Genomic DNA, 15,745 nt, shown 5'->3' on the forward strand with positions numbered 1-15,745 from the left:
TCCACTGCTTCAGAGTCCAATGGCAGCAAGCTTTACATCACTGCAGCCGACGCTTGGCATTGCACATGGTGATCTTTGGCTTGTGTGCGGCTGCTCAGCCATGGAAACCCGTTTCATGAAGCTCCAGACGAACAGTTATTGTGCTGACTTTGCTTCCAGAGGTAGGTTGGAACTCGATAATGAGCGTTGCAACCGAGGACAGACAATTTTTAAGCGCTACGTGCTTCAGCAATCGGCAGTCCCGTTCTGTGTGCTTGTGTGGCCTACCACTTTGCAGCTGTTGCTCCTAGACGTTTCCAGTTCACAATAACAGGGACAGCTCTAGCAGGACAGAAATTTGACAAACTGGCCTGTTGGAAATGCTGCATCCTATGACGGTGCCACGTTGAAAGTCACTGAGCTCTTGCCAATGTATATGGAGATTGCATGGCTGTGTGCTCAATTTTATACACTTCTCAGCAATGCGTGTGGCTGAAATAGCCAAATCCACTAATTTGAAGGGGTGTATCTCTCTCTGTTATGTGTGGGAATACTTTGGATGAGATTTTCTTTGCTCAGACAACTTGGGGGGGCCAAAGAAAATCACCCAGGGGCCAAATTAGCCATGTGAGCTGCCAGTTGAGAAACCCTGCCCTATTATGTATTGACGTAATAGGTTCCCATGAAGTTCATTGTCTGACATTGTGATGAGATTCAGGGGAGCATTTCACACCACTCGTTTTGTATAAAACATGCTTGAAATAGCCTGAAGATGTAAAAATAATTGTAGGTGTAGGTGTTTCCCTACGTGATTTCTAATGGGCCAGTCATTGCATTAGCATTATGTTCCTTTTGCGATGTTCACACAAGCAGTATAATTATTAAGGGGGGAAAGTTTTAAACGGCTATCAGAGCAATGGGCTTRGGTAATGGACCGGACCAACACACACACTGCTGCTGGAGTTCGGACCGAGCTATCTGATTGGTTGCGGCGGCTGACATGGTGGGCTGTCCCTTTCGCGCCCGGGCGTCAGGTTACCGTACAACTGTTAAGCTCGAGGAGAGACTCAAACCCGAGGACGTCGGGCTCCACGCAGTGAACGAGAGAGACAGAGGAAGAGAGCAGTCCTGGCCCTTGGTAGAGTCGACTAGACCTCTTCTAACTGTGCGTCCTTCGTCTACTAGCCTACTGCACAATAAATAACTCTAGACTCAGGGACAAAGAGCACATAGCTACTGACCGGTCTACTGCTGCATGGAGGCATCCGGGCAGTGCGTGCAGGAATACAGCTCCAGCTCAATCGGACCTCTCAAATGTTCTAGGACGAATAGAGAAGAGGAGAGGGGGAGCGCAGCGGATGAAAGGAAAGGAAATATTTACTACATTAACTCACCGCAGTTTCTCCGCTCTAGGGAAGAGAGGAGAATGGAGGAATGAGGAGAAGAGACGGTTAAAGTATGTTATGTCGGGGGTGCTGCTGATGGAGTTCTAAATGATGGATACGTGTTGTCATTTATTCTATGAAATACAGCGACGGGTAGAGAGAGAGAGAGAGCTTTGCTGGGTGATAACATTCATCTGACAAAGACATCTGCCGTTAGGCTACCCTTCTGACCACAATAATAGCCCAGGCTGCAAAGAGACCTCGACATAGGCTACCTGATCTAACGAGGAACCGAGTCGGTGTGACATTGGGGACAAAGACGAGAAGAAGGAACTTCCCCGGTTTCTCAGCTACAGGTCAACAACGGATCACATCGGCTTTCATCCCTCCCTGAACCTCTCAAAACCGGAATTAAGAACCAACGGCTGTTGACACGCGCGCTTTGCGGACGGTTCAACCAAAGACAGGTCTAAACGAGGATCTGAAGACATACTGGACAGRCGGACATGTATCTAACATCGACCTCACACGCACCCGACTAACAAACACACGAGCCACAGAAGAAAGCGATAGATAGCGGCTGTTCCCCTGCCACGCGCACGACCGGTCGGACTCTCTCCTCGGCTCGCTCCATCTCCCGGTTGTGAGAATGACAGGGGTCGCGTGCTTGAAGTGTTACCTCTGGATCTTTATCTTCGTATTTAGGTCGACGTTACCTTCTGACGCCAAATTACTGGAAACTATAATGTGGAGCACTCAGAATGCCAAGTAAGTGTCATATTTAAACTCAATAGTGTCAAGCTTGGCAAATTCGCTGTGTGTGTGGAGAAGGGGAACTTAAAAACTGTATTCAAATTCACTCTTTTCCAATGATGATGACACATCAAGTTGGCACCTATGATGCGCATTGGCCTGTAGGCAACATTTCTTACCCAAAGTTGTGTCTTGAGATTGGAGGTGAATGTAAGCCTAGTCTACGTGTCAGAAATACTATCAGAAGTCAGAACAATATTATCTGGATAGCATTGTGTATTTGGCACATTCCTTAAAGCTAGAATCCTTAATCGAAAACAAKAGCAAAGCGAACTTCTCTGTTTTGGTAAAAAGCTGAGGGAGAAATGTAAGAAATGTAACCACTCTCAAATTAATAGACAGAGCTATGAATGCAAGGACTGACCATTCATTATATCAACATTATAGTTTTAACCATGTTTCGAGTCTATACAGTGTTTGTTTAAGTTAACTTTGTTTACAAATATTGGAGAAAATCAAACTTACGCTATATTTTCGGTTCTGATGGGGTACGCTCATCAGGCATTTCTAAGTTATATTCTTCAAGAATTAATGGGTATATAGGTAATCATAMATTTTTAAGCAGGGATGTAAATTAAGATAATATGCTAGCCTGGCTAGTGACATTTTGTCATTTCAAATATTACATGGCACATATTTAGGACCCGGGCTAGTAAAAATTGCAGTCTACTAGCCCAGCTGGCGAGTGCCCAAAAAAACATAAATTCCATCCCTGTTTATAAATCCAAAACATTGATGTAATAACCAAGGATTATAGCTTTAAGCAAGTGGTATTCAGCTAGGGGTACTGCAGGGGGTCCATGTATTCTTCTCGAAAAATTCTAAAGTGGAAAAAATACATTTTTATTTMATTTAGTTTTTAAATGAAAATTGCTAGCAACAACATAATAAACGAATTTTGAATTATATACCGGACAGTTGAAAATAGGAGAATATCTTCTTTCTAATGATGTCAACTTTACTTCTCAACTCCTAGTGTTGAGCACATTACACTCACTGGCGTATCTGATATTGGTTCTGAAAAAGCATCCTCAAATAGGCTGCCAGTGCAGCAGGTAACCCTAACCTTTGTTTAACCAGATAAACAGCTGCATTTAGCCAAAGTGTGTCTAGCTAATAGGCTACGTTTAGAGTTTACACTTCCTCTTCCAATGACATAATGGGGAGGTCAAAATACGTTTTGCCTGGGAGGTGGTCCCTGGGCAAAAAAAAGTTGAAGACCCCTGATTTAAGCTATAACAGAGGCCCAATGTGTGCAGTATTTTCCTCTCTAACACCCCACTTTATGGTGGAATGAGAGGAAAAGCCACCGGCGAACGGTGCCAAGTGTGTCTAGGTGTACTGTAGGCTAGCTCCCAGCTCGCTCAACTCCCTCAAGGAAATAGAACATCTCTCCAGTTAGTCTGGAACTCTGAACCTTCCCTGGTGAGAGAGAAAGCTGAGAAGCATGCTAGGGCTGCAAACACAGACACTTTCCTAATTATAGTTTCAGAGAGCCTTATCGAGGCTACTGGCAGTAAAATAATGTGTTCTGGTAACATTTATCACTCACACTAGACTGAGTCTCTCTCTCTACACCCACATCACATGGCCCGTTTACGGAAATCAATTTCTGCCGCGTTTGGTAAAGGCACAAGGTATTGATTGTTAATATCCCAGGTTCATGATTTAACTGCAGACTCATGACATTCAGAATTATAAATTAGGCCTAACTAAATGTGATTGGCAATGCACCAGCACAACAGTGTGCATTTTTGTGACCACCAATGTCAACCTATCAGTGAAGTCTGGTCTTTGTTATGGGGTCAGTGTCACTGACTGACCTCTACTCTGTCTGACCTCTAGGGTCCATATGTCAGTGGCAAGGGCAGAGGAACAAAACTCCCGATGTTCCTTTCCTCTCTTTTATACTCCTTTCCCATCCTCTCCCTCCCCTCCCCTCCACTGACCTCCATAGATTACAGCTAATRGAATAAATATGGAGAATGGACAGAGTATGCTGAATGCTCGGGTGATCATTACCAAGCTGATGCGCAGCAGGAAACTGTTACAGTTCATATAAGGAAATTAGTAAATTTAAATAAATAAATTAGGACTTAATCTATGGATTTCATATGACTGGGAGGCCACTTGGGAGCCAGGTCCAGCCAATCAGAATGGGTTTTTCCCCACAAAAGGGCTTTATTACAGACAGAAATATTCCTCAGTTTCATCAGCTGTCCAGGTGGCTTGTCTCAGACGATCTGGTCTCAGACGATCTGGTCTCAGACAATCCCACAGGTGACGAAGCTGGATGTGGAGGTCCTGGCCTAGCGTGGTTATACGTGGTCTTCAGTTGTGAGGCCGATTGGGCGTACTGCCAAATTCTCTACAATGACATTGGAGGTGGCTGATGGTAGAGAAATTAACATTAAATTCTCTGGCAACAGCTCTAGTGGACATTCCTGCAGTCAGCATGCCAATTGCATGCCTCAAAGCTTGAGACATCTGTAGCATTGTGTTGTGTGACATTGCACACATTGGCCTTTTATTGTCCCCAGGACAAGGTGCACCTGTGTAATGATCATGCTGTTTAATCAGCTTCTTGATATGCCACACCTGTCAGGTGGATAGATTATCTTGGCAAAAGTGAAATGCTCACTAACAGGGATGTAAACAAATTTGTGCACAACATTYGAAAGAAATATGCTTTTTGTGCTTATGGAAAAATTCCGGAATCTTTTATTTCAGCTCATGAAACATGGGACTTTACATGTTGTGTTTATATTTTTGTTCAGTATATGTATGCATCCCAAATTACACCCTGTTCCCTATATAGTACACTACTTTTGACCAGAGCCCTATGGAGGGAATAGGGTTTCCTATGTTGTGTGTGTTAGGTGACTGTGAGCTGGTGTTTTTAAATGATATATTTTATTTATACATCCGATTCCATTGGGATTAAACATCTCAGTACTTCAGGGTGGGCTTCAGTGCTCTACAATGGAGTGAGAGAGAGAGAGAGATGTCATTTCAGCGTGGACAATTGGGTAATGGTTGAGATGTTGATCGATGAGATTACAACMTACGGTACGTTCCCTTGGCGATATGGCCAAAATATCATATCACAATATTTTTTACAGTATGACAGTATTTTATGTTTTTGACCCTAGGGTGCAACACATACATTCTAAGTGATTTCAATGGGTCTTTCTCCATTCTGATTGTTTTATACTGTTCAATTCAACTTAAACCAGAAATTGATTTCATTTGAGATCATTTACACACTGGCACATAGGGCTGCACCATATGGGCAAAAAATCTAGCCGTTATTTTTAACCAAATATTGCATTTGCGATTTGACTTGGTATTTAGATCAAAACATTCGGGTGAACTGTTGTAATTATGGAAATAGAATGATTATTCTAATTATATAGTTAGAATGTACCCACTGGGCACAGATGTCAATTCAACATCTACTCCATATTGGTTCAACATAATTTCATTAAAATGACGTGAAAACAACATTGACTCAACCAGTGGGTAATAGTGGCCACTTTGAATACAGTGTTGTTTAACATGACAACGAATGAAAAAGCCAGGGAAGCGTTCATAGAATTAGCAATTAGAATAGCCTACTAATCCCTATTGAGGCGTTATTGTGACAGGGTAAGAACCAAAGTGTTGGTCAGTGTTTCCCAGGGGAGTGGAATCTTTGGCTACATTCAAGACGTCCTCGAGTGATTTTTGTACTTTTCCTGTTGAAAAGCAACCCAATATGGAGACAAGTACGGGCAAGTGGGTGTGTCTAAAGGAGTGGGTGTATGGAAAGCGAATCAGCTATTGTGCACTCAAGACCATTTTGCGTGGCGGATTGGGCTGCAAGACGAGTCGATAAGAAGGCCACTAGTGCACCTGTGTTGTATGGACAGGCCTGCCGACCTGACAGCAGGACGCTAATGTGGCCATTTTTTCCCCTCCCATCGTTTTATTTCAAGTAGGATAGCAGCCTATACAAGAAATAACTAACSTTGATAACCGTCTAGATGTCACCTTGATACATGCACATACAGTCTACTCAATGGGGAGGGCATGAACGTCCTGCTTGACACGCACTACTGTCCGGCAACATATACCTAGTATCAGGATGACAGTCACACTAAAGCACACACATACAACGCATGAAGCGCCCATCATCAGTACTTTTAATCGTTGTTGTGTAAAAATAACAGTGAATTATGACTCAGACTCATCCTGTGGCTTCATAACAGAAGTGCAAACTGTTGTGGTATGGTAGCTCAATGTAATGTATGGTAGCTTAGTGTACGGTAGTTGCGTGGTAAGAAACAGGAGCAAAAAAAGCACAGCTCAATCAAAACCGTCTAACCTATAGCAGAGCACTTTGACACACCTACGCCTTTCTACACGCCCTCTACTTTCCTTTCCACACCCACTCGCACATTCTCTGGTAGTCATATTGAGCTGCAACTACCCCATTCTCTGGTAGTCATATTGAGCTGCAGCTACCCCATTCCTGGTTGGTCATATTGAGCTGCAGCTACCCCATTCTCTGGTAGTCATATTGAGCTGCAACTACCCCATTCTCTGGTAGTCATATTGAGCTGCAGCTACCCCATTCTCTCGTGGTTGTCATATTGAGCTGCAATACCCCATTCTCTGGTAGTCATATTGAGCTGCAGCTACCCCATTCTCTGGTAGTCATATTGAGCTGCAACTACCCCATTCTCTGGTAGTCATATTGAGCTGCAGCTACCCCATTCTCTGGTTGTCATATTGAGCTGCAACTACCCACTTCTCTGGTAGTCATATTGAGCTGCAGCTACCCATTCTCTGGTAGTCATATTGAGCTGCAAGCTACCCCATTCTCTGGTTGTCATATTGAGCTGCAACTACCCATTCTCTGGTGTCAATTGACTGCTAGCACCCCATTCTCTGGTATCATATTGAGCTGCAGCTACCCCATTCTCTGGTAGTCATATTGAGCTGCAGCTACCCCATTCTCTGGTAGTCATATTGAGCTGCAGCTACCCCATTCTCTGGTAGTCATATTGAGCTGCAGCTACCCCATTCTCTGTAGTCATATTGAGCTGCAGCTACCCCATTCTCTGGTATATTGAGCTGCAGCTACCCCATTCTCTGGTAGTCATATTGAGCTGCAGCTACCCCATTCTCTGGTTGCCATATTGAGCAGCGCTACCCCATTCTCTGGTTGCCATATTGAGCAGCAGCTACCCCATTCTCTGGTTGCCATATTGAGCAGCAATATGTAAATCAGGTGATAAATGAGTGAAAAGGAGACTGGAGTGCCACTTTAAGTGTTTTCTCTTCATCTAGTAACATTTTCATGCTTAGTCTATTCCTCTCTGATTTAGAAGATACTGTTGCTCAAACAACATGCTGATTTAGGCCTACACCAGCACTCGTATTAGGCTGTATTAGCTAGCTACGTTTGCGCTGACTCGGTACCTTTATTAGCTAGCTAGCCAACTAGCTAGCATTTAGCATTAGCAGCTAACACAATTATTTTCGCCACAACTTGGTAACAAAAGACAAAAGATAAAGTAAAAACCCATACTGTCTGTGCATCAATACTGGTATATAATAAAATACAGTATATGGTAAAATTCACTCACTCAAACTCACTGTATCAGACAGGATTGCATGACTCAGTCCATACTCTACACAGACAGATGCATGACTCAGTCCATACTCTACACAGACCGGTGCGGCCTAACCAATCAGAGCTGCAGTAGGCCTATATACCATTGCCAAATATGGATCTGTGCCATTCACTTTGAACTGGACTGTGTATACAGCTGTGGTCTTGAGTAGATGTGCTTGTTTTGAGATCAAAGCAAGAGCTGCATGTAGCCAAGTGTCCACATTTTGTTCATATCCTTTGCTAGTTACTGAGTTATTAGCCCAGTTCTAGATAATTTATGGTCAGCAATGGGGGAGTGATTGCTTCCTATAAGAGCACAAAATGTGTACATTTCTAGACATCTTTGAAAAGCGAGTCAGATAAAGAGCTTTTTCTTGTCTTAAAGGGGCAGTGTTGTATTTTGAGACAGGCTTGAATAAGCGAAGTAGCCAATAGGCACAGGGTAGCATCATTTGTCTGATTCTCTGTAATAATGGTATGTGAATAATTATGCATTTTATTTTGTAAAATGGTTTCTTGCATCAAACACAACATTTTCAGTCACCTCCTTGTCTGAAGGACAAGTGGATAAACAGGTTAATGTCAAGCCCTGCATGATTTTTTCAAAAGTCTCATGGAATGTAGGCCTACATTGAACACCACACATTGGCTGCTACTGTAGGCTGAATGATAGAACAGCTATTTCCATTTTAATGCATTCTGTTTTTCCAGTCACATTCTGTTAAAGGTCCCCAAAGCACACACATCAGGGGCGGACTGAAACAATAATTTAGGCTGGGAATTTGACTCCATCCCAGGCCACCCTCTTCACGCTAACCACCAAACCGCTAATTTTGTAGGCTAACCCTATTTGTTGATCTAACGGGTACCAAACTAGTTATACATTTGGCCACTATGTTCATCTGGGAAGAAAGTTATCCACATTACAAAATACAAACATTTGGGACTGACCAACAAGTTACGGGATCTGTACACTGAGTTTTCAAAGTATGCTATGGCTATGGGTGCACCCTCAAAAACTCGGAATACACCAATCATAGCACATTCAAATGTACAAGGCTAGACACACAAAACAATTAGCCTACACTTTTTAAAAAGAGAATGAGATATACAGCGTTAGCTCAAATGTTCAAATTATTATCTTTATATTCATGCATCAAGCATATCAAATGTATAAAAAAAACTTCACACATTCACTGAACTTGAACAATGTAAGTAAGCCACAACAATGTAAGTAATTATAATACAAAAAGATACTCTACAAAAAAATGTAGATTACAATGTTCACTCACTGGTGTCCATAAAGCAAACTGCACAAAAATAAACACATCTAAACACTGAGTCAATGAAATTGAACATTGGCTACATAACTGCAAGTATAATACGAAAGTCCCAAAAACAAGCCTCTGTACAAAAGCTTTAACTCACAGCAAATGTTCTTTCACCCTTGTCAGCCTGTTAAGGAAGAGTCATCGCATAGCTACTTCAGAGTAACCAGGAAGTAATTACCACTAGTAAACCAGTAGGTGGCGCAGTAACTCACTGCTCTCTGCCATCTTGTCAATGATGTCATCTTTGTCAAGTCCCATAAGAATCTCCTCCTCTGTTGCCATCAAAAGGAACGCTTCAAGGTTCTCTTGAGTGAGGGAGGTTCTTAGGCGGTTCTTCACGAATTTCAGGGTGGAGAAGGTCCTCTCACAAGTCACCTGAGTGATGGATAGGGTGAGGAGGAACTTGTAGCCTAAACCAATGATGTGATATGCATCCGTGAGCAGATTGTACTGAGACAGGAGAAGATAGCAGCATATCGGGCAGTTTTTACATGTGGAACAACTTCTGCTCACCAACTCCACACTTTCATCAGGATCCTCAAAGCCTTCCCTTGATTCATCACTGGCGGTGGCAGYCCTGGGGTTGTACTCCTCCAATGCTGACTGTTTCAGTCTTTCCCACTGTTGTGCAAGGCTGATYAKTTCAGCCTGCAATGCCTCAACAGTGGCATGTTCATCAAATTCCAGTAAGTATTTGCTGAGCTCYTTCATGGCTGTCTTTGGAAGGCCCTTTTCTCTGATCTCAGGAAAAGGCTTGGGATTCATGCAGGAGACATCTGCACACAGACGGCATTTGCTGCATAACGGCGGTGAATACTTTCAACAACAGTGTCCAGTTCCACATTGTGGATCTTGATTTTGTAATCCATGTCTGCATTAGCAATGGGCTTGTCTTCTGCCAACTCACCTGGTTTTCTCTTCTTTTTTTKTTCTCTTCTCTGGGAGAGCAGTCTGAGCTTTGGCATCACAGTCTTGCTGCTCCTCCAGAATGACATTGGCCTACTCAACAAAGTCGTCTGCTGCCCTCTTCACACCCTCAAAGTCTCGGGCACACTTTCTCAGGTTATCCTCCGTTCCCGCCACCAAGTGCTGTGCTGTTACGATATCCATGCCACTTGTTTGCAAGTATTTAGAGAGAGGGGACGTCTGCTCAAAAATCCTGAGAAAAACCTTAGCTGTAAGTAAGGTTTCATACTTTAGGAGAGCATCCTTGTACCCTTKGGCCTTGGTTCGGATGGCAGGTTTTATGGTCACATCCTTTTCAATTCTTTCCATAGTGATGACCACATCTGGTTAGGCTTTGCAAAGCTTCCAAATACTTTCCTTTATGCCTTGTCTTTGGCCCACCAGCATGTTTCACCAATTACATTAAGCCGTCTGTGTCTCCTGTCCTCACTGGTTTCCTCCCATAGCTTCATGCACWTGTAGGAATCTCGAACGAACACTGCAATGTCATTCAGTAGTGAGAAAAGSGATTCACTTGCCACAACAACCCCAGTGGTGTCAGTTAGCACAAGGTTGAGGACATGTGAGTAACACCATATGTGTACTTGGTTAGGAGACTCTCCTGTGAGCGATGCAGAGAAGCCCCTGTATTGTCCCTGCGTAGTAGCTGCTCCGTCTGTTGCATTACCAACACACTGTTTGATATCTATGTCCATCTTCTCAAGGGTCTGTTTCACAAGGTCCACAAAGTAATGTCCAGTCAATGACTCAGTCAATGACCGCAATGAGTCTCTGGTGGACAACATCAGTGACATGTCACAGAACTACTGCACACTGGTCTTTGGATGTTAAATCCTGTGTTGTGTCCATTCCTATTGAGAACATCCTTGCCTTTCTCACTTCAACAGCAATTGTCTGCTGAATCAACATTCTGTTGACTTCAATTACTGTATTTGCTGTTGTTTTGGACGTCATAGTTACCGAGGACTCCTTTACTCCCCATCTGCTTCTTGCTCTTCTCAATGCAACCACTAACATGCTCTTGTAGGCAGACATCATATTTGCTTAGCAACAATATGAGCTCAAGAAACTTGCCATGATCGACGGCCATGTTTTCCAAGTTATATGCAGCTTCGTGTCTGTGTCCTCTGTAGCTCAGCCCACATTTACCAATAACTTGAACTACATCAATCACACGTTCCATGAYCTGCCTCCTCTTTCTGACCTGGTCTCGTTGAACTGACATTTGCTTATAACTCAGAAGGGTACGGATGCCTGCTTTGCTGGCTCTGAGGRAAAAGGCTTCTGCACTTTCTCTATGGGTCTTGCTTCTCTCATGTTCCTGTACTCTMTGATRGACWTGTTTCCAGGCCTGCATGCCTTCTTTGACAAATGCACTATCACTGGCTGAAGGTTTAGCAAATGCAAGACACACTGAGCATAGCAAGGAGGGWGTTACTTCATTGTATGTCAGCCATTTTCTGTTTGTGCCATCTTTGAAGTGGAATACATTGGGAATGACACTTTGAGCGGTTTGTTTTGGGTGGAACTGAAAAAAAGAAGTCAAATCCTTGGACTGAGGACAGGCAAAATAATCAAATGGATTTTCTGTGCTTTCGCTGTCCTTTCAATTTTCCCTGTACTGGGCCCTGAACCTCTCTCGCTCTCGATGTCTCTCTTTCTCTCTCTCTCTCGTCCTCTCTCTCTCTTCGTCTCTCTCGTCTCTCTCTCTCTCTCTCTCTCTCTCTCTCTCTCTCTCTCTCTCTCTCTCTCTCTCTCTCCTCTCTCCTCTTCCTCTCTCGATGTCTCTCTCTCTCTCTCTTCGATGTCTCTCTCGATGTCTCTCTCTCTCTCTCTCGATGTTTCTCTCTCTCTCGATGTCTCTCTCTGTGTGTGTGTGCACATCTGGTTGCTCTGCAGAATGAGAGTAACACATGGTAAATAACCTAAGCTTTTATTACTTGTGTATTACTTTTAGCCTGTTTCGCTGTACAGTCTCTGTGCACTTTCCCTAGCTTTAATTTATGTGGCATGAGTCATGACCAAATGCTGGCAAGTCCATAGTCTAGGTTTTACTATTTTTTACTAGATGAAACATATTGCCTTCAATGTCATATTATGATCACTATTTTGCACTCATTGCTATGATATAATTCCTCCACGAAGACGTAAGACGTGCAAACTGTTTAGCCTACCGGCCGTTGTGTCGCTATTATGAGCTAGGCTACTTACAGTTGAAGTCGGAAGTTTACATACACTTAGGTTGGAGTCATTAAAACTCGTTTTTCAACCACTCCACAAATGTCTTGTTAACTTCTCTAGGATAGGGGGCAGCATTTTCACGTTTGGATGAAAAGCATACCCAAATTCAACTGCCAGCTACTCATCCCCAGAAGATAAGATATGCATATTGATAGTAAATTTGGATAGAAAACACACTGAAGTTTCTAAAACTGTTTGAATCATGTCTGTGAGTATAACAGAACTTATTTAACAGGCGAAACCCCGAAACCAAACCATGAATTCTTTCGAGGTCACTCTCTTTTCAATGAGTTTTCATTGGGAAACCAGATTTTTAATTGACCTGCTTGCAGTTCCTACCGCTTCCACTGGATGTCAACAGTCTTGAGAAATTGGTTGAGGTTATTCCTTTGTGTAATGAAGAAGTACGGCCATCTTRAACGAGAGTCACATTAAGTGTCCTGTTAGATAGAAGAGCGTAACCAGAAAGCTGGCTATAGTTGGTTTTAATCCTGTATTGAACACAGATCATCCCGTCTTCAATTTTATCGATTATTAACGTTAAAAAATACCTAAAGTTGTATTACAAAAGTAGTTTGACATTTTTTGGCAAAGTTTACAGGTAACCTTTGAGATATTTTGTAGTCACGTTTGACCAATTTGGAAGCGGTATTTTTCTGGATCAAACGCGCCAAATAAATGGACATTTTGGATATATATCGACGGAATTAATCGAACAAAAGGACCATTTGTGATGTTTATGGGACATATTGGAGTGCCAACAACAGAAGCTCGTCAAAGGTAAGGCATGAATTATATTTTTATTTCTGCGTTTTGTGTCGCGCCTGCAGGGTTGAAATATGCTTATGTCTCTTTGTTTACAATGGTGCTAACTCAGATAATAGCATAGTTATCCGGTATAGTCTCGTTATACAGGCCAGAAAAACTAGTCCACAAGTGGGGGACAAGTATTGTGATCACACTGCCGATTTTGCAGGTTTCCTACTTACAAAGCATGTAGAGGTCTGTAATTTTTATCATAGGTAAACTATCAACTATGAGAAGACGGAATCTAAACCAAAATCCAGAAAATCACAATTGTATGATTTTTAAGTAATTAATTTGCATTTGTATGTGCATGACATAAGTATTTGATACATCAGAAAAGCAGAACTTAATATTTGGTACAGAACCTTGGTTTGCAATTACAGAGATCATACGTTTCCTGTAGTTCTTGACTAGGTTTGCACACACTGCAGCAGGGATTTTGGCCCACTCCTCCCTACAGATCTTCTCCAGATCCTTCAGGTTTCGGGGCTGCGCTGGCAATTACGACTTTCAGCTCCCTCCAATAGATTTTCTATTGGGTTCAGGTTGGAGACTGGCTAGGCCACTCCAGGACCTTGGATGCTTCTTACGAGCCACTCCTTAATTGCCACTGGCTGTGTGCTTCGTGTCGTTTCATGCTGGAAGACCCAGCCACGACCCATCTTCAATGCTCTTACTGAGGGCAGGAGGTTTTGGCCAAGATCTCGCGATACATGGCCCCACATCCTCCCCTCAATACGTGCAGTCGTCCTGTCCCCTTGCAGAAAAGCATCCCCAAAGAATGATGTTCCACCTCCCATGCTCTCACGGTTGGATGGTGTTCTTGGGGTTGTACTCATACTCTTCTTCCTCCAACACGGCGAGTGGAGTTAGACCAAAAAGCTCTATTTTTGTCTCATCAGACCACATGACCTTCTCCATTCCTCCTCTGGATTCCAAGATGTCATTGGCAAACTTCAGACGGGCCTGACATGCACTGGCTTACGCAGGGCCTTGTATGCGGCAGGATTTTAATCCTGACGGCGTAGTGTGTTACTAATGGTTTTCTTTGAGACTGTGTCCCAGCTCTCTTCAGGTCATTGACCAGGTTCCTGCCGTGTAGTTCTGGGCTGATCCCTCACCTTCCTCATGATCATTGAATGCCCCACGAGGTGAAATCTTGCATGGAGCCCAACCGAGGGTGATGACCGTCATCTGTACTCTTCCATTTTCTAAATAATTGCGCCACACAGTTTTTCCTTCTCACCAAAGCTGCTTGCCTTTGTCCTGTAGCCTCCCAGCCTTGTGCAGGTCCTACAATTTTATCCCTTATGTCCTTACACAGCTCTCTGGTCCTTGGCCATTGTGGAGAGGTTGGAATCTGTTTGAATGAGCGTGTGGACAGGTGTCTTTTATACAGGTAACGAGTTCAAACAGGTGCAGTTAATACAGGTAATGAGTGGAGAACAGGAGGGCTTCTTAAGAAAAACTAACAGATCTGTGAGAGCGGAATCTTACTGGTTGGTAGGTGATCAATACTTATGTCATGCAATAAATGCCAAAAGTAATTACTAAAAATCATACAATGTGATTTTCTGGATTTTTGTTTTAGATTCCGTCTCTCACAGTTGAAGATGGTACCTAGATCAAAAATGCCAGACCTCTACATGCTTTGTAAGTAGAAACCTGAAAAATGGCAGTGTATAATACTTGTTCTCCCCACTGTATATCGAACATAACCTGAAAGGCCGCTCAGAAAGGAAGAAGCCACTGCTCCTAAACCGCCATAAAAAAGCCAGACTACAGTTTTCAACTGCACATGGGACAAAGATCGTACTTTTTGAGAAATGTCCTCTGGTCTGATGAAACAAAATAGAACAGTTGGCCATAATGACCATCGTTATGCTTTGGAGGAAAGGGGGAGGTTGCAAGCCGAAGAACACCATCGCCAACCGTGGAAGCACGGGGTGGCATGCATCATGTTGTGGGGTGCTTTGCTGCAGGAGGGACTGGTGCACTTCCACAAAATAGTGATGGCATCATGAGGGAGGAAAATTATGTGGATATTTTGAAGCAACATCTCAAGACAACAGTCAGGAAGTTAAAGCTTGTCACAAATGGTCTTCCAAATGGACAATGACCCCAAGCAATACTTCCAAAGTGTGGCAAAATGGCTCAAGGACAGCAAAGTATTTGGATGGCCATCACAAAGCCCTGACGCTCAAACCTATAGAAAATTTGTGGGCAGAACTGAAAAAGCGTGTGCTAGCAAGGAGGCTTACAAACCTGACTCAGTTACATCAGCTCTGTCAGGAAGGAATGGGCTAAAATTCACCCAACTTATTGTGGGAAGCTTGTGGAAGGCTACCCAACATGTTTGACTCAGGTTAAACAATTTAAAGGCAATGCTACCAAATACTAATTGAGTTATGTAAACTTCTGACCCACTGGGAATGTGATGAAAGAAATAAAAGCTGAAATAATCATTCTCTCTACTATTTTTCTGACATTTCACATTCTAAAAATAAAGTGGTGATCCTAATTGACCTAAAAGGGAATTTTACATGGATTAAATAGTCAGG

The 15,745-nt window shown here is 43.0% G+C and overlaps 1 protein-coding gene across 1 annotated transcript in view; it reads left to right on the forward strand.

Moving 5' to 3' along the window:
* The first annotated feature begins 1,051 nt into the window (after nt 1-1,051).
* The window catches only part of LOC111965996 (ephrin-B1-like), a 93,870-nt gene continuing 79,176 nt past the window's right edge, over nt 1,052-15,745 (forward strand). Inside the window, exon 1 of the mRNA XM_023990439.2 lies at nt 1,052-2,132. Coding sequence (XP_023846207.1) covers nt 2,014-2,132 — 119 coding nt within the window. The 5' untranslated portion in view covers nt 1,052-2,013. The remainder of the gene's footprint in view (nt 2,133-15,745) is intronic.

Source organism: Salvelinus sp. IW2-2015, linkage group LG6.2 (genome assembly GCF_002910315.2).
Source record: "Salvelinus sp. IW2-2015 linkage group LG6.2, ASM291031v2, whole genome shotgun sequence".
Taxonomy (NCBI): domain Eukaryota; kingdom Metazoa; phylum Chordata; class Actinopteri; order Salmoniformes; family Salmonidae; genus Salvelinus; species Salvelinus sp. IW2-2015.